General features: G+C 44.0%; 1 protein-coding gene across 1 annotated transcript in view; it reads right to left on the bottom strand.

The window, feature by feature from the left end:
- Positions 1 to 19,669, bottom strand: part of MGAT5B (alpha-1,6-mannosylglycoprotein 6-beta-N-acetylglucosaminyltransferase B) — a 167,518-nt gene that overhangs the window by 68,299 nt on the left and 79,550 nt on the right. The window contains exons 4-5 of the mRNA XM_083725826.1: positions 13,888 to 14,000; positions 1,642 to 1,715 (exon numbers count right to left, since the gene is read on the bottom strand). Of these exons, the coding sequence (XP_083581952.1) occupies positions 1,642 to 1,715; positions 13,888 to 14,000 (187 nt within the window). The remainder of the gene's footprint in view (positions 1 to 1,641; positions 1,716 to 13,887; positions 14,001 to 19,669) is intronic.

The following is a 19,669-nucleotide window of genomic DNA, read 5'->3' as shown; positions in this document are numbered from 1 at the left end:
AAAAGGTAACAGTAAAGGACCTCTGACAGTTAAGTCCAGTCACGAACGACTCTGGGGTTGCGAAGCTCATCTAGCTTTACTGGCTGAGGGAGCCGACGTTTGTCTGCAGACAGTTTTTCCGGGGCATGTGGCCAGCATGACTAAGCCGCTTCTGGCAAAACCAGAGCAGCACAAAGAAATGCTGTTTACCTTCCCGCCAGAGCGGTACTTATTTATCTACTTGCTCTTTGACGTGCTTTCAAACTGCTAGGTTGGCAGGAGCTGGGACCGAACAATGGGAGCTCACCCCGTCGCAGGGATTCAAACCGCTGACCTTCTGATCGGCAAGCCCTAGGCTCAGTGGTTTAGACCACAGCGCCACTCACGTCCCTTAAAGTTCAGAGTTGACCTCCAGGGCTATAGCCAGCCCTCCACACTAAGTGGAGCTGCCACATTTCCAGGTAGGCTTCAAAGAAATGAAGTTATTTCAATGGCTTCTTGGTGTCCAAAAAGCAAGCATTAAATAAGAACAGTTATTATTAAGTTTGCAAGCTTCTGCCTTCTTAAATGAGTACAGTCTCTTGTTGCAATAAACAGTAACGCCCTTAGGTTGTCCCTTACCCACTCTGAGCACCATATTCACAGCCATATAGTAGCTAAAGGGGGACTTCAGGACTGATTAAGCATAGTAAGGGAGACATGGATCTTGAAAAGTCCACCCTGAGCCAGCGGGGTACTTGAGTGGGCAGCAGAGCTTGACAGGTCAGGTGGGTGTTGTCAGTTTGGAGCAGAATCACTTGAGGGCAGGCAGCACCAGCTGCTACTGATTTGTTCTCAACAAGAAATCTCCCTCTTCTAAGGAATAAGATACCATTTTGTTGTATCACTAAACCAAGAAGTCAGTGTTTGTGTGCTTGAATTTTACTGAGGTGGAACAAATCCTTATTCTTGGTGGGGCAGGGCACCCACTGGTCCAACTCTGGCTCATGGAAAACTTGACTTAACTATTGGTGTTCATTTCCCCAGGTGATCTCTGAAACACTAAAAGTAAAGTAAAGGTAAAGGGACCCCTGACCATTAAGTCCAGTCGAGGACGACTCTGGAGTTGCGGCACTCATCTCACTCTATAGGCCGAGGGAGCCAGCATTTGTCCGCAGACAGCTTCCGGGTCATGTGGCCAGCATGACTAAGCCGCTTCTGGCGAACCAGAGCAGCACACAGAAACACTGTTTACCTTTCCGCTGGAGTGGAACCTATTTATCTACTTGGACTTTGATGTGCTTTCGAACTGCTAGGTTGGCAGGAGCAGGGACCGAACAATGGGAGCTCACCCTGTTGCGAGGATTCAAACCGCCGACCTTCTGATCGGCAAGTCCTAGGCTTTGTGGTTTAACCCACAGTGTCGCCCCACAGTGTCTGAAACACTACCTATGCCTTTTATATCCCACTTATATTCCTTTCTAATTTGGGGGGAAAAGAAAAATGCATTGAAAAGATGTTTTCTCACATCGTAATAATTTGGTTTACTGCTGCAGTCCTTGCTGGAACAGTGTGTGAACAAAAAAGATTCCATCTTCTTTTAACTGTCATCCAAAGAGACACATTGCTTTCATTTCTTCCTTTTTTCTGTTCAGAGCACAAATCTGAATCTACTTTACTCACCTCCACTTTCCCAGAGCAGTCAGGGTACTTGGGATCCCTGGGCACCTCACACTGGTCCCGTCTGCCTTCTATCGCTGTTGAGTACAAACACACATGGGAGTGGTTAGTTCTGAGCTCAGATTCTGGTACCAAAGGGAGCTTACTAAGAATACCAGCTATCTTTTCTTTTCTGTTTTGAAGGAATAGTGTAGTGCTCACATTATTCAATCTGGGCTCCAGTTCCATGCAGTGGCGTAGTGTGGGGGGTGCAAGGGGGGCCGGCTGCACCGGGCGCAACATCTGGGGGTTAGGGTTAGGGGGCGCAAATCCACGGGTTAGGGGGCGCCTTGCCCCGGGGGCTGACAACCCACGCTACGCCACTGGTTCCATGAACCTGGGTCCTGTCTCTCCTCCCTCTGTCCCACAAAACACCCCATCTTAGATCCTATCCAGGCCCCAGAATCCAAGGACTGGCAATCCCAACCTTCCCTAAACAACATTATGTGCGAACAGCCTCCTATTGTAGCAAATCAGGAACTCACCTTTAGACTGACTGCTTAAATGCTGGCGCATGCAGAAAGTCAAGACTATTTCTCAAGGCATTTTTTTCTACAGTATTTATCATTAGCTTTGATGTTGGGGTTAACGTTATGCATGGTTAGCAATGAGACATCTTTTTATTAAACTGCTAATTTATATGCCACTTCCTATTTCAACAGAAGTCTCTAAGCAGTTTACAAAAAGCAATCAATATAGGAAAGACAATACGAATTCCTCATTCAAAACCAAACAATGATTATTAATACTAATAATTCCATATTTTAAGTAACACAGTTAAATAAATATCACTAAAGAATGTACATAACTAAAATGACCAAGAACCACAAAAGAAAATGACACACTAAGCATCAAAATATATCACGGTCCACCAAAATGCCACAGAATTGCAATATATCATCACAAAAAACTCATATTGTTGGTATCTGTCTGTCTCAAGCCAAACTGCTGGAGAATCGCAGGGCCTGTTATGGCTGCAGAGACTGGTAACTTATAACTGCTGACTCCTGCGTTGTTTTTGCTGCATTAGCAGCACTCAAGTAACCTCTCCAGAGTGCAAGCCTGGACAGTGTGCATGAAGGTCCTGAGCTGCCCACACAACCAGACTTCCTGCCTTAGCCTCACTGATGTGCTCCAAAGGAAAGCAGAGCAATACATTGGGCATCAGCTTGGCTGCAGGAGTTGCTGGAAGGAAGCATACAAGGCACCATCCAACCATTTTAGGGTCTCCACTCCAGATTTGCGTAGGGTTTACTCCTTAGCCTTTTCTTCTCCCAAACATGTCCCACAAGACAATAGGTACAGATTTTCTCTCAAAGTTTACTCCCAAAGCCATTCTCACAAACCATTATAGCCGCAAGGCAGCAGGTGTTTAGCTGCAGAGTTTTCCGTTTCCTAGAAGGGCTATGTTCCCAGATTGATGAGCCTCATCTAGCCCTCTCATATATACTGCAACAATAACAACAATAACCACAACTAAGCAGTTGGGAAGGGAAGTTCAGGGATATTTTATAAAAATAGTTTTATAAGTTGTATGTCTGTTTCTCAATTTGATCCTTTTACATGGTTTTGTATGTTTTGTGGTATTTTATGCATTGTTATTTGCTGTTATTTTTATTGATTGTAGATTGGTAATTCTTTATTGTGGTTGATAAGTGTGAACTGTTTAATTATTATTTGTTGATGTTTAATTTTACTGTTTACTATTAGATACTGATGTATTGTTGAATGTTGCTTTGTTTGATATAAGTTGTCTATTTTAGTTATTGTGGCTTTTATATTGGATCAGATTGTTACTATTAATGTTTGGTGTTTTATTATGCTTTTATGTGTTGGAAGCCGCCCAGAGTGGCTATGGAAACCCAGCCAGATGGGCAGGGTATTAATTTTGTGTGTGTAATAATCACTTTCCTGCACATTAACACCACATAAATCTAATTAAAGTCCTTTCCCCAGAGGGTAGCTTTTACCCTGCCCCAGACAGCTCATGGGACACAGGTATGGGGAAATTGTCTTGTCCTGAGATCAAGGACACTAGACAACCCCTGAGTTTAATAGTTCCCCCATTACTGAGGGCTGTATCCAACTAACTCCTACTCAGAGCAGACCCAGTGAAATTAATAGACTCATGTTAGTCATGTCCGTTCATTTCAATGGGTCTCCTCTGAGTAGAACTAGCATTAGATACATCCCATGTGTAAGACCTTCCTTCAGCCCAGGTGACTGTGTGTTCATGGGAAGACTTACATGGAGTATATAAAGGAACCCTACCCAGGAGGCCATTAAGAACAGGTTAAGACACTGGGCCCTGCGGACTAAATCACACTCAAAGCCTCATTGTTGGAAGTTGGAAGCAGCTTTTGCATGCTTCTATCCATTGTTCAGAACCTAACCAAGGAATGATGACATTGGAAGGGGGCAGTTTGGGGAAAAAATGTATATATGCTAGACTTCAATTTCCTATGATAATGAAAGCAAAATGGAAGTTTTTTTAAAAAGTGTTTCTTGGCGTGGCTCTATTGTATATATATACATTTCTTCTCAGATTACAGCGCATGCTAATGGTTGGCCAGCATTTTGCCTCCAGTCAGTGCCCCCCCCCCCAAAATTGTGCCTAATGAGGCATGTGCGTGACTCTAAAGGAGCACATGAAAGCCCTTCAAAATATAGACATTTTCAAATTGCAGCAGAAAATTGTGCAGGCAATCAGTCAAGTGCAGAGCCATCTAATGAGACAAACAACAGCAACACCTACAGGCACAAAGCCCTTTCAGAGAAACTCAGAAGTAAAGCATGGAGTTCTGTCTTTGAAATAAACACCCAAACATCATGCCCAACAGTTTGAGTAAAAACTTGCTTACTCGTGTTTTAACCCCCAGGAACCAGAAGGCCATTATTCATCTTCAGGCTGTATATCCACAACATCCCTATCGATGTCTAGAGACCATTGTATCGGTGGTGTACAGACCAGTGAATGGACCAAGTGAACAGGCAGCAACAACAAAGGAAGGAACAGCAGAACCAGGAGGCTCCAGGGGTTGGCAGAGGGACCCTGAGTCAGGGTTGGGCTTTAACAGTTGTCCAACGATGCTGACCCCTGGTGCCAGCCCTGGAGCCTCCTGGTTCTGCTGTTCCTTCCTTTGTTGTTGCTGCCTGGTCACCTGGAACCAGATGACCTGGAGTTTAAAAAAAAAAGGGGAGCTGCTACTGCCTAGGCACTTAATCTGTAGCACTGGCCAAGCCCAGTTTGGGATAATAATCCATTATTCATACATGGGGAAAGCTAAAAGGAGCTGGCCAGTGAGGGTGCTATAAACTATTTATAACATGTTCCATTTGTTTTCAAGAACAAATTGCAGAAGCCTATGCAATTATTCATGCCCTTAAAGTTAAACAAAGTCCTTTGGTACCCCAATTCTTCATTAGGAACCATAGCTGCAGATTAAAGACAAACATTAAACATTGATATTAGAACAGGAACAGGCAATATTTTATTGACTCCCTTGGACCTCTTTGGGTGTCAGGGAGAGAGGTGGCAGAAAAAGCCATTTGGCACATTGAGCCACAGCTGGACAAAGAAAGATGAACAAGAGAGTCAATATTTAATACTTTAGGGTCACAGCAGGAGAGCACAGTGAGACAACCGGTCATAAAATGCTCTTGTATCTGCCACATTAATCATCATAATGAAATCCATTTGCAATTTCAAAAGATTTAGTCTTTGATCCAGGAAGGCGAAAGCTTCATTTTCAACATGGGTGTTGTCCATGTTCAGCTTCCTATTGCATCATCCTACAGAATGTTCAGCAGCAAATATTACACAGTGTCAGGAGGAGGTAAAACATTTTTATTTTATCTACAGGGCTGACCCACCCATAAGGCAAGGTAAGGCAACGGCCTTGGGAGGCAGGATCCACTGGGGCAGCCAATCTGGACTCCAAAAAATGCATTGCCTGCTGCCACCACCACTGGAATGGCAGCAACAGCTTAGAAAATCTCTAAGAATTATGCTGTGGGAAGGAAATGCTGCGACAACTCAAGAAGATGCAGACAAGGATTTGAGTTGTACATTTGCATTGCAAATGGGTCAGTTGAAATAGGTGAGAGATTTTATCCAACACTATTTATTCATAAGGCAGGTGAATAAGCAAGAGAGGTATTTAATACTTTTCAGTTTGATGACAATGCAAATAATAAATGGCCATGTCTGGATTTGAAATATTGAATCTGAAGCACACTCAGAAGAAATATTAAACATGAAAGGTGCAGATTCTTTATTAGAACTCGGAACGAATGAGAAAGCACAGATAGTGGATGAAATAGCGATTGCTTTCAAGCTGTTGGCACAAAGTTGTGCATTTGGGGAGCTGAGTGAATCACTAAAAACTGCGTAGTGTGTGGCATTGAGATCAGGTGGGCAGAGATCCAGGTTTGCACGAGAGATTGGTTTAGTTCTTGAGCATGCCTTTGATATGACACACAGAGCAGCAGAAGTGGCTACAAAGCAGCTGAGAGGACTAGCGGGGGGCACAGCTTAAAACAAGCGGCCGCCCTACAGTCCAAAGATATCGGTAAGAAGGTGGGGCAGGCAGCCTCAGAGCAAAAGTTGCCCCCACTTACAAAAATCTTTCAAAAGAAGGAGTCCTGGGGGTAACAGTGTGAGCTACAAGTGCATCATCAGACAGTATTTGTAAAACATTCAAAGCACTGCAAGTTGAACCATTTAATCATTAAAAACACCAGATTTTCTTTTTAACACCCCACCCCAAAATACTTCTTGCATTCAGTAAATGCAATCAGAATTGCTAGTATATCTATATAAAAAGAAAGTGACACAGCTGGAATTCCAGGCAGTATATTACTGAGTCTAAGGCCATGAATACATTTTTAAAAGGTACAGGTTTCATTTGTAGGCTGAACGGAAATAAACCAAGTGACTGTCCAAGAAGTTGAACAGGAATGGGGAAGCTGGTGCTTCCGGCCAGATGTTGTTGGAGTACAACTCCCAGCATTCCTGATGGTTGGCCGTTATGACAGGGGCTGATAGGAGCTGATAGGAGCTGCAATCCAACATCTGGGGGGCCACCAGCTCCCTGCTGCTGATGTAAATGAAGGTAAGACACATTGTTAATAGAGAAAACCTAATGCTAAACTAGGCACTGGACAAAACTAAGGGGAGAGGAAATAGCAACGCTCCTAAAGGACCAAGAAAGGAAGAGACATTTTCAGTGACGTCTCTCAGGCGGCAGTCAGGGTGGCCGTGCCATGGGACTTCACAGAGACCACTTAAAGAACTTGGCATTTTAGTAGTGTAAATGTTTAAAAAGTGAGCACCCATTTTTAACTTGCCTCCCGTGCTAGTTCCGTGTGTGTGTGTGTGCAAATGAAGCTCTGGTGTAGGGCCCAGCTTGCGACTGTGACCAGTCCTCTGGCTTGACAACCCATAGGCTAATAATGGAGCTCTGTAGCCATTCTACGACAATTGCCCACTTCTGCGTCAGCTTCCAATTTATTTACTGTATTTTTCGCCCTATAGGACGCACTTTTTCCCCTCCAAAAATGAAGGGGAAATGTGTGTGCATCCTATGGGGAGAATGCAGCGCGCCATCCCGCTGTTCCCGGACCTGGTTTGGAGGCTGGCGGCGGGGAGAAGCCCACTTCTCCACGCTGTCAGCCTGCAAGCTCGGGGGACAGCTGGGAGGTGCAGCGCGCCTTCTCGCTATCCCCTGACCTGGTTTGAAGGCTGGCGGCGGGGAGAAGTGTGCTTCTCCCCGCCACCAGCCCCGCAAGCTCGGGGGACAGCTGGGAGGTGCAGCACACCCAGGCTTGCGGAGAGCTGCCTGTTCTGGGGGCTGGGGTCGGGGGAAGCTCGGGCTTCCCCCGCCCCAGCCCCGTGCCTGGGGGAAAAATATTTTTTCCCCTTTATTTCCCCCCCCCAAAAAAAAATTAGGTGAGTCCTATGGGCCGGTGCGTCCTATAGGGCGAAAAATGCGGTAATTTTTAAAAGCCAGCCATGGCAAACAAGAATGGCAGACTCCATGGGAATCTTTGCCCCTAGGTAAAATCATAGCATCATTAAAGTTTGCTTCAAAACCCATCCTGCAGCAGGAGAAAGGGGAGAGTTGTGAGCAATGGGGAAGACAGGAAACACAAAAAAGGTGGATAAATCAAGCTTTCAAAGGAGAGGTTTGCGGGTCCTCGTGAGATTCAAGGCAAGCATTTTTAATGGTGTCTGTTGGGGATTATTTTCTTTGGTGGATTAGTAGGAAACAAACACATCATTGTTGCATGATTAAAGTGATTTCCTCAGTAATCCTCTTCTTAGCATATTAACCCACTGGAAAAGGGGGTGGGTGTTAGTTGTGTCACATGCCAAGAAGGGGTGTTGAAGTGGGAAGTGCAGACAAGCGCCCCCACAATGGATGTGCGCTGCCATAGGAACACATTTCTTCCCTGCAGTGTGCTGCTACTGCTGCTGACTTAGGTACCAGCGTTGCAGTTCTCTGACTGTTAGCTTTCCTGCTAATGATGTATGGTGTGCTCAGCTCACCAAGTGCTTTGCAGACATTAACTCTTCCTTCCCCAAAGAGTCATGTGAGGCCAGCATTAAAGAGTTCTTCTCTCTCCCCACACCCTCCCCAACTCCTTCCCTAAGCTGCCTAAGAGAACTCAATGTGCCAATCCCAATGAATCAGTTTCACCTGTTTTTAACGATGTGGTAGGAAGAAAGATGAGGAGAGGTACAGCTCACTTCTTGTAGTGCAGGAGAGGGGCAGCAGTGGAACGATGCCATCGGTTGTTTATCTTATGATGTATGAGGGGAAAATAAATGGCCGGGAGCACTTTTAGAGAAAGCTGCTAGAGAGAATGCAACCAAGACAGGGACATGGGCAGAAACCTAACCCTCCCAGCCCTGCATGTGACAAACACGGTATCTGAGGGTGCTTGCTTTCTACAGCAGGAATGGTCAGGTGCACTTTGCTTGTGCATTTGGAAAACACAACAAATACCACGTCTCAAACAATTACCTACAAATGTAATGAAGATACCAAGTCTCAAAACACTGCCTGTGCGTGAAGCCCAATGACCCATTTTAGGCTGGTCATTTCGGCATTGCCAGAAAAGAGGAAACGCACCACCAAGAAAAGAAGACAAAAGGGATAGAGGTTTGCATTACATTTGCATATGCTAATTGTATATGTCTTTGTGAAAATTTAGCACGCCAGGTGACCTGCGTGCTACCAAAAGTATTAACTGTTGATGGGCAATTTCGAGGCCCCTGTTCTCCCTTCTTTAAACAGGACTGAACTGGGCAGAACTTGTGCTGGAGATTGCTTTCCCCTCCTTCCTCCCATTCCTCATGTTCCATGTCTTAGAATGTGAGCCTGTGGGAAGGGACTTTCTACTGCTTTTTTCTTGGTTAAATGCTGAGGCACAAACACCACATAGGCGCTGACTCTTAGGGGCCAAGGCAGTTTCCCCAATGTAATTTTTGAGGGAGCCGGGCACCCTCAATTTTCAGAGGGTGTTCGGGTCCACCCACTGGCTCCTCACAACATCGTGTATGTGATGTCTGGACGTTGCAATAAGCTGGAGAAGCTGGCGTCTCTGAAACACCACAAACAAATAACTATAAAGCCTCACTTTGACAGCCTTTCAAGCAGAGGACTGGGCCATGTAAATTTTGACACAAGATCAGCTAACCTGTTTAGACGAGGTGAGGGGCAATGGAGAGGGGGAGGGGATATTTCACCCTTTTCTGACCATGTTATGCTCCCTAGCTTCCTGTTAGGATCAGAGCAGAACCAGACAATGCCTCTTCATCTGTGAAGGAACCTTTTGCCAGATGTAGCATATATCAAGGGCAATCAATCAGAGACTGACAAACCTTCTGAGGCTGCATACATACTATAACTTTAAAGCACATGTAGCCCCCCTCAAAGAACTCTAGGCACTGTAGATTAAGCCATAGAGTTTTGGGGAACCATAACTCTGTGAGGGTGTAACTACAATGACAAGATCGTTTATGTTTGGTGAGAGGCACTTTTGTCATAGACATCTTGCAGTTAGGGGGGAGAGGGGAGAGAGGGATGGTGGGTATTGTTCTTTTATTCTATTGTCTAGCATAATTGAAAGTGGAGACAATATATGTACCGCTCTCTGTTTATCTGTTTGCTTTGTGACACGAAAAACCTTAATAAAACATATATCTATATCTATATCATCTATCATCTATCATCTATCATCTATCATCTATCATCTATCATCTATCATCTATCTATCTATCTATCTATCTATCTATCTATCTATCATCTATCTATCTATCTATCTATCTATCTATCTATCTATCATCTATATCTATCTATCTATCATCTATCTATATCTATCTATTTATCTATCATCTATCATCATCTATCTATCTATCATCTATCATCATCTATCCATCTATCTATCATCTATCATCATCTATCTATCTATCATCATCTATCTATCTATCTATCTATCTATCTATCTATCTATCTATCATCTACCATCTATCTATCTATCTATCTATCTATCTATCTATCTATCTATATCTATATCTATCTATATCTATATCTATCTATCTATCTATCATCTATCTATCATCTATCTATCTATCTATCTATCATCTATCTATCATCTATCTATCATCTATCATCTATCTATCGTGACAGGAATTCTTTGAAGGGAAAGAATATGTTTCAAATGTCCTTTAAAGTGTGTACAAAGCTCCCATTCTAGAAGGAGCCCTACTCACAGAAATGACAGATTTGATGGACAGAATTTCAACTTCAGTCCTGCCCAACGTTTTCCAGGGTGGAGCCAAATGGCTTTGTGCATTTCTGTTCTCAATTTCAGACATATCGGAATAAAGGATGTTAGAAGCAGGCTGAGGATGAAAGGAAAAGATTCTGAGGTCATGTGCAAATTGCCCTGAATCCACTGGGCTGCCTCTGATCCCTATGGTACAGACACATGTCATGTTTCACATCCATACAGCTGATTGAGAACAGCAGTGGATGAGGCCAGCCTGTGCAATCTGCACAGCTGGCTTCCTGTGATGTCCCAAGGATAAAGGTATCTATCTTTAGTCCCAATTCACATCCTGCACATTTGTTTTGAAAGAAATGTCATCGTGCTTTTCAGGCCAATTTGCCAAATACCGTGGATCACTAAGCAGTCAGTGGTGTCTCCACTTAATACTGAATACTGTCTAGTATTCTTTACCAGGGCAAAGCAGACCACACATTAAGAGGCTTATTTATATGCCCACATGCCAATTTCCTCTGCAAAAAAGATAGCACCGCAAACAAAAATTCACCTAAAGGCTAACAAGGAGTATGACTGAAAGGTTTGGTTTACACTTATATGTACCCCAGGGGTTACGGAAGAGTTATTGGTACTATTAAAATTACAATAGACCACTGAGGAAGAGAGAAACAGTCAAATGCATATGGTTATCGGTTATACATGAATACATGTTATGAAGGAAGTTACTCATACTGATTACGCTAAAAAGGCCATCAGTGGTTGTTTGTTTTATATGCTGGGGTGTGTGTGTGTGTGTGTGTGGGAGAGAGAGAGAGAGAGAGAGAGAGAGAGAGAGAGAGAGAGAAGGAGAGAGAGAATTGCATTTGTTATCCATAGTTCATTGGGGTTTTCACATTATTGCAATAGAACAGTACAGTGGTACCTCAGGTTACATACGCTTCAGGTTACAGACTCCACTAACCCAGAAATAGTACTTCAGGTTAAGAACTTTGCTTCAGGATGAGAACAGAAATCGTGCTCTGGAGGTGCGGCAGCAGCAGGACGCCCCATTAGCTAAAGTGGTGCTTCAGTTAAGAACAGTTTCAGGTTCAGAATGGACCTCCAGAACAAATTAAGTACTTAACCCGAGGTACAACTCGCCCTCCGTTCTCCCAGCTTCCCTTCCTCCAATCTTATTCCTCTTTTTTTTCCCCCAGCTACAGCATTTTCATCTCTGACATTCAGTGAGTTAGCATGTTATATGGTACTCATGATTGCATGCTCAGATAAGAAGATAAGGGTTGGGATAAATAAGTGTCTGCTCTTGTCACAGATTAAGATCTATTAAGTTATGGAAGTTTCCATCACTGCAACATGCCTCCCACTGCTTCCAGTTGTGGGTATTACTCAGGGAAGAGTTCCAAAAATACACTCCAAATCCCTGGGAAGCTTGGCTTTTTATCTAGTTCACAGAGTAGAAGTTTCCCATGGGCTGCTAGTTACAGGTGGTCTTTCACCCCATTTTCTGTGCCTGGAGAAGGGCAGACTTTCCAGTGTTGAGTGATTATTCATTTTGCTGCCAGATGGCTCAGTGGAACCATCCTTCTTGTCCTCTTGATAATCCCCCACCTGGCAGGTATGTAGCTGATTATTGTGCGGATTTATTTTGGAGTGGTTTATAGTTTGTTGCTTTTAATCTGCGTAGTTATACGATGTATTTTATGGATTAAGTGTTTGCATAACTTCAAGCTCTGCATTTGTTCGCATTTTGTTCATCCCAAATTGATGTTTTGTACTTTCCAGTTGGGCTTGATTTCGTTTTGGCTTCTTTCATTGACATGCAATTGCATTGTGCAAAGAGCCACAGCTTACTGGTTGGACAGTAGGGCTGCCGTAATAAAGGACGCTGCATGCCTAAATACACCAGGAGAAGCATTAGCATGCATTGGCATAACTCAGGATCCTCCAGCAGGTATCTAAACCCACTACTCCATTTGCACTCCACATACCTTTGCCTTCACTCCTTGCAGTAGAAGGCTTGAATCCAACTGATACAAACTTTTGGATTTTCTCTAAGTACTCTTCTCTAGATCAGTTCCCTGCCCCTTTGTTCTAGATAAACTCTTTCAGAACCTGTAAGAATTTGCATTTCCAGTCCTTCAGCTTCTTCTAGTCCTTGTGGGTCTTTTCATCGACTACAGCAGGCATAGGCAAATTCGGCCCTCCAGATGTTTTGGGACCGCAACTCCCATCACCCCTAGCTAACAGGACCAATGGTCATGGATGATGGGAGTTTTAGTCCCAAAACATCTGGAGGGCAGGGTTTGCGTATGCTTGGACTAGACTGTTCCACTCCAGCTTGCCCCATCCCTACATCAGCTTCACTCCTATTCCTATCACCTCCTTCCCAGTGTCCCACACCTCATTTCCATTTCTGCAATTATGCCATATGTTTAGTTAGGGACCTAAAGGAACATGCAGCCTCTACTTGGGGAAACCTTGTACTGCTCTGCTTGCCCCCCGCTTCCCGCAACTGACCACCCAAGTAGTTCCACAAGCATCTCCCACAGAAGAAACTTTTTTCTCTCCCTCCCTCTCTTCTCATACACCATCCACACTCTATTTTTCTTTTCCAGCTCTTACTTCTATATTTCTATTGCCCTCATTCTGCCAAGAGCCAGGCTGCTCCCAGCCAACCCTGTTTGATTCTAACCTCCAGCTCCAAACTGGCTAACTTCACTGCATGTCTGCTTGACTTCTATTGCTCTTTCCTTGACTGGATTTGGTGTGGGTTAAACCACAGAGCCTAGGACTTGCCGATCAGAAGGTCGGCAGTTCGAATCCCTGCAATGGGGTGAGCTCCTGTTGCTCGTCCCTGCTCCTGCCAACCTAACAGTTCGAAAGCACATCAAAGTGCAAGTAGATAAATAGGTACCGCTCCGGTGGGAAGGTAAACAGTGTTTCTGTACGCTGCTCTGGTTCACCAGAAGCAGCTTAGTCATGCTGGCCACATGACCCAGAAGCTGTATGCCAGCTCCCTCGGCCTATAGAGCGAGATGAGTGCTGCAACCCCAGAGTCAGCTACGACTGGACCTAATGGTCAGGGGTCCCTTTACCTTTACCTTTACCCTGTTGTCCTAGCTATCCTCTCCTTTCATTTAACCCACACATTGCTAGTCCAATTGAATGTAATGGCCTGCATAGCGAGCAATATTTCTCTCTCTTGTAATAAATCAAATATTCCTCGATTCTAAGCCCTGGTTTCTTGCCAGATTGCTAATTCCCCCTGGTCTAAGTGAAACAAACTATAACTTGTACACGTGTATGTGAGCGTGTGCATACAATATGGTACCCAGTAACATTTCGATAAAAATATATAAGCAGATGTTACAGATCATTTCAGATCATCCTTTTTGGTGAGCCTGCTGGTTTTCTTACATTTTCCATTTAGGAGGCTGTTGCGAAGAATCTGATCCACCTTCATTGCAATGTCCGAGACGTTCTGAGCAATCGCCTGGATTCTTTCCATCAAGCCAACTGCTGGATGGTACCTGAAGAATAAGTGAAAAAGAGATATAAACTTTGATTCATTCTTGTCAGGCATCCAGACTTGTCAGAAAGAAGGAAGAGGTCCCTCTGTCCCAAAACAACAGTGCTTTGAAATTGCAGTGCCAATCGCCAAAGACAGCCATTCTGGCAGCCAGAGGGATGTCATGGGAGAGAATGATGGACAAAAACTCCCACAGCACTTCCTCAAAACATTTGCAACAAGAGCCTTAAACTGAGGGAACAGCAGAACTGTGCCAAAGGCAAAGACTGAAACACACACACACACACACACACACACACACACACACACACGTGCCCCCTTTCTGGAATCTGATCTGATCTTCTATAAGGGCTGTTGTGTGATGTGTTATCATCTTTGAAGCTCCCTTGACGGGGCTTTATTGAAGGCCCTTATACACCCAGTAGATTGCTGTGGTCCGTGCGAAGGTTTCTCTTGCATGTACCAGAGATCTCAGAAGCTTGCTGCACAGTAACTTAGAGCAGAGCTTTCAGTGTGGCTGCCCCTGATCTATGAAATAGGATTCCTGTCAAATTATGACAGGCACCCACTATCTGCCCTTTCCAGAAACATGTGGAGACATTTTTGTTCCTATAGGTTTTCCCGGTGGGTCTTTCCCATGAGTGTCCACTTGGTAGGGTTTTGTTTTAAATACAGTTGTTTTTTGGGTGTTTTTAATGGTTTTCAATTATATTCAAAGTAAATCCATTTGAGATTGTTTAGAAAGCAATTAATAAATCAGTGGTGATGATGATGATATTTAAATAACTAAAACCCCTGTTTGCCTCTGTAATGTATGAAATGGCCCCACTTGCACCACCCCCATCCCCCAAAAAAGGTTAAGGAGAGTGGACTCTCTCTGAAATTGAAGCTTTTTCTTACAGCGTAGGTTCAGCAGGTCGGATGTGCATTACAGATGCCATGTATATAAACTCAGCTATAAAAGACAACTAGTGTAGGCATCTCTTCTGTCTGGGAACTGAAGCTCTTGCATTATCATTTTTGTAATTAAAAACCACCAACCTTACTTTAACTTCCAAGGACATTACCTTGCCAAGAGATTCTTAGTCATTTTAGGAATATAAACTAAGGAGTGAAATTACACCTGCCAAGTTTTTAAACTGCCAAAAAACAACAACCCACAACCATTTGCGGCAGTATCAAAAGGCATCTCCATGCAGGAAGCTTGGACAGATCCACTACTGGTATAATCAATTGGCAAAGATCCATTGCTATAAAGAAGGGGCCAGCTTAGCTTCCACTACCTCATTCTACTGCAGGGATATGGAAACATTTATCAGGCTGTGGGTCACATTGCTATCTGGGCAACCTTTCGGGGGTCACACATGCCAGTAGTGGGCAAGGCCAGAGGCAAAAAGTAGGTGGAGTGATTGGTGTCAATGTTAGCTTTGTACAGTAGGTTAGTTCCAACAGTCAGGCAAGCATGAAGCATTATCTGAGTTCAAGGACATACTCCAGCCAGGCAAAAGCACTCGGGGAGGGGGCAAAGGAGGGCCCATCAAGGATGTGGCCTCAGGAGAGGGTGTGGGGCTGGGTAGGGGGTATAGGATGAGGAGAGTACCAACGATCAGACAGAGAGGCCCAGAAAGCTGCATTTGGCCCCTGTGGCCTGAGGTTCCCAATCCCTGTTCTCGTACAATGATGACATTCAGATTCTTACACCTCCCAGGGAAGAAAGCAGTCACACTAGTATCTCACTGGAAACCTGAGCAAACAGCCTGTCCTTGATTCATTCCAAAGGTTATTGGGAGTTGGGAGTCTTGCTTAAGGCAAAATGCCGAAAAATGAATAAAAAGACTACCAAATCTCCTTCATTCCACCTGAAAATAGATCCAGATTTAAAAAAGAAAAGCACCAAAGAGCAGAGTGGGAGATGGAGATTTCTAGAGCTTGTATTATATCCAAGATGTCCTTTAGTAGGTTTAGAGTTCTTGGTTGGCTTTGTACAGCACACAATTGGCCTCTTCAGGGGCTTACAAGCACAACCGGCTGGGAGTGGGTCACAATAAACACGATCTTATGGTTTTGCTAGGTCTTGCATTCATTCGTGCTCAGTTCACCTCCTTCTGCTGTCCCTTGCATTACTCGGTCTCTTGGCTTCCCTTACAAAAAGAGAAGTATTATTATTGCCTCTGCTAAAGTGTCCTTGGCTGACAAAACTCATGCTGCAATATATTTGTTGGTCTTTTCAGGTGGCACAGGCCTTTTTAGTGTTTAAACAGCACAAAAGAATACTTTGAGAACTTAACAACATCTCAGTAGGCGAATAGGGTGTGGATGCTTCCTTCATAATTAAAGAGCAGCCAGGTGACATTTCTGCTCTGCATTTCAGTGTTGCCAGAGTAGATCTAATCTTTGAATAAATAGCACACCGATCTTGGCAAATGTAATGACTGAGCAATCTCCACAAAGAAGATGTTCTAGCTGTCAAGAAACCAACCATTTTTTTTTAACTCATGTAATCTCAGATAACAACAGCTAGCTGCTGCTCTATGATGGCCGCAACTCTGGGAAGGGGAGAATAAGATAATTGTTAATTTGTATAATTAAGGCTTCAGCTCTAGGAGTCCCACTGGACTCAAATGGACTTAGTTCTGAGTAGACGCACATAGAGCTGCACTGTCAGTCATTCTGAAATGATGGGATGGAGCCTATTCAGCAATGCATATGTGAGCTGTAGGGTTTTCTTAAAAATTCAATCAAGTGCTTAACAACTCCATTCTTTACCAGTCCAGAAATAGGACTCACATTTTCAACCCTTTGGAGAAATGTGAATTTCAAAGAATGACTGTGTTTTGGTTCTGGTACCATTCCAGAAAGGGCGAATTAGGTAGGTTTGCTTTTATGTGCAATCTGAATCTAATTTCTTCCCAATCTCAGTTCTGCCTGCAGCTTTCCTGCTGGAAAGACTTTTCTGCCTCTCCATCGTTCTAAATCACCAAAGCATTTCAGTATGTTGCTTTTGCTACATGCATGCTATGCAGTTCCTTTGGCTTAAAGAATGGGCTGAACGAGTCAATCATTAAAGGGAAAGACTTCTGTTGCATGAGCCTTTTTGCATTAGAAATGCTTAGGCCACCAGGAAGAAGACTCATCCTCTATAGGAAGGATGGCCAGACTGTAAACTTTAGGGTCCCTGTACCATTAACCATTGTGCAGATGAGGGAACTTTGATGCAAAGCTGTAGGGACCTGAAAAGCACCACCTGCACAACTCCCAAAGGTAAATCGGCTCGAATGCTGAAAGGCTGGCCATCTCCTTTCTATAGAGCACCTCATTAAAATCAGAGTCTTATGCTTGTGGACAGAATGGGGTCCTGCATAAATCACATACAACACCAGGGAAAGGTTAGTGCAGTGGTGTGGATGGAGGTGGATGGGCTTGAAGTTGTGCTTGTTATCGTCAGAGTAAGTATAAGGAGCCAGTGTGGTCCGGTGTCTAAAATGCCAGCCTCACACTATGGAAATAAGGATTTTAAAGAAACCACAACAACTCAACTATTGTTTCCCTGGGCAAATAGCTACCTCTCAGTTTTTCGCTCCTCCATTTGTGGAAGCAGGGCCAGTAATTGGCTACTTCAGAGAGCAGCTTTGACGGGGAAAGTGCTGAGCAATTGCAAAGCACTTTGTGGATTGTGTTGTGTGCTAAATTATTAGTAATAATGGAGTCCATCTTACACCCAGGAGCAGAAGCTGCAGGCTACTCTTCTCCTTTCTCCAGTCCTACATTACTGAAGGCAGAGCAGGGGGTCCATTTTGTTCTCAGGAACAAAGAGGACAAAGACAACTGAATGGCTTGCACTTATTATCTGTAGAATCTAAAGGGTTGGGGCGGGGCAATAATGCAATTCAAAACTCTATTACTCTGCAGCCCTTGCCCTTCAACTGATATGTTCATCGCAGCTGTCCTGGGTGCAGAAGGAGCTGACTTGCATTCAGAAATGTTTCAAGCCATCTCCCATGTGGCAGATGCATTTTTTTTAGAAAGCATAGTTGTGATTCCAAATGTGTGATCCAAGTGTGTGTTCAGGTTGCTTATGAGACCTCAGTGAAAATAATAGGAAATTTTCACTTTGTCTTTGTCTTTTCTGATGCAGTATCAAATGCTGAATTTTGCCAGGCCAGGGTGACCACGGATGCATCACCAAAAAGGTGCATCTGGGGTGTGTGTGGGTGTGTAAGTTCTATATTTTAAATAATAATTCAATACATCTCACCACAATGGGGAAGACTGTGAGCTCTGTGCCTGCTCAATTTACTGTTGATAGGCAGTTTCTGGACCCCTGCGTTCTCTTATTATGGGCCCCTCTCCTAAAACTAGACTTGAAAAAGAGACCTGTTCTTTGACAGTTCTTCAAACAAACCACAGTCCTCTGCATTGCCACCCATCCTATTGTTCTGGCCTGTTTCTCTTCACATTTGATATGTAGGTATAAGGATTGTATTTGGCCATCTCTAAGGTTCCATCAACACAAGGATTTTTGCAGTGCAAATAAACCTTCCACCCCTCTCCTTCCCCCTCCTAAATCTGATCTGGGGGTCCCAAGGTGGAGTAGGGGGTGGAGATTCCTGTTGTGCCAGTGGGAATCCTTGTGCTTGCTTCTGTAAGTGCTACATTTTAGTTGAATAGATTATTACATCTTACAGCAGTTGAAATATACAAAAATTAAAAACACAGCAGCAGTTTCCATGATACACTAAAACCATACCACCTCCCCAAGAATGGTCATACCACCTCCCCAAGGTAATCAAGAATAACCAATTAGCATGGTGGTGGTATCAACCAATCCTTTCCCATCAAATGTGTTAAGAGGAAGGTCTTAAGCTGGACCTTGCTATGGAGAGCTTTCCATAGACCAGGTGGTGGTGGTACCACAACTGAATTGGCCCTCTTCCCTTGTAAACCTGCTCACAAGTGTCTCCTAGAGAAGGGTCATGGAGGATGGACTGAGATGTTGATTTTAGGGCTGCCTTTGGCTTCCAGGCAAAGAGAGATACTCAATCAAAGAGAACAGTTGGGGTCACACAATCCCTGTTTCTTTCCCAACACAGGCCATTATGCAGGGTAACCCAAGCAGTGTCAAACAAAAGTAGTGTTCTTTAGAGAACCAGGGTCAGCTAAAGCTCCCTGTTGAGCATACCTGGGCCTGCTGAAGTGTAATGTGCAAAACACTCTTAGTGAGAAGGAGAGAGTTGCTGTAAAGCACTCAAAGGGATGGTTGGAAGTTGAATCTGGAAGGCCAAAGGCTCCTCATACCTGGCATATGGGATGCAGTGAGCTGTAGTGGGTAAAACGCTGGGACTGAACTTGATCTACATTTGTTTAGCAAGGGGAAGACCTTAGACCAGATGCATGGCAGCCTTCTCTAAAGTGATCGCCTCCAGGTGTTCTTGGCTACAGTTCCCACCATTCCTGATCCATGGCCACTCTGGTTGGGGCTGACAAGAATTGTAGTCCAATTTACGGTACTAAGCTGGGAAAGCCTGATACATGAGAAACAGGTCAACAGGGCAATTAGAATGAAATCAAGGTTATGTTGTTGAGACTTTCTATTCAAATGTATTACTTTTGCTACTCCTATTGATGTATCTGAAGGTGAATATTGTAGTAGATCCTGTCTCCCGCAGCATT

This window comes from Podarcis gaigeae (genome assembly GCF_964106915.1).
Source record: "Podarcis gaigeae genome assembly, chromosome: 2".
Taxonomy (NCBI): Eukaryota; Metazoa; Chordata; class Lepidosauria; order Squamata; family Lacertidae; genus Podarcis; species Podarcis gaigeae.
This window is presented reverse-complemented; position numbering and strand designations above follow the sequence as displayed.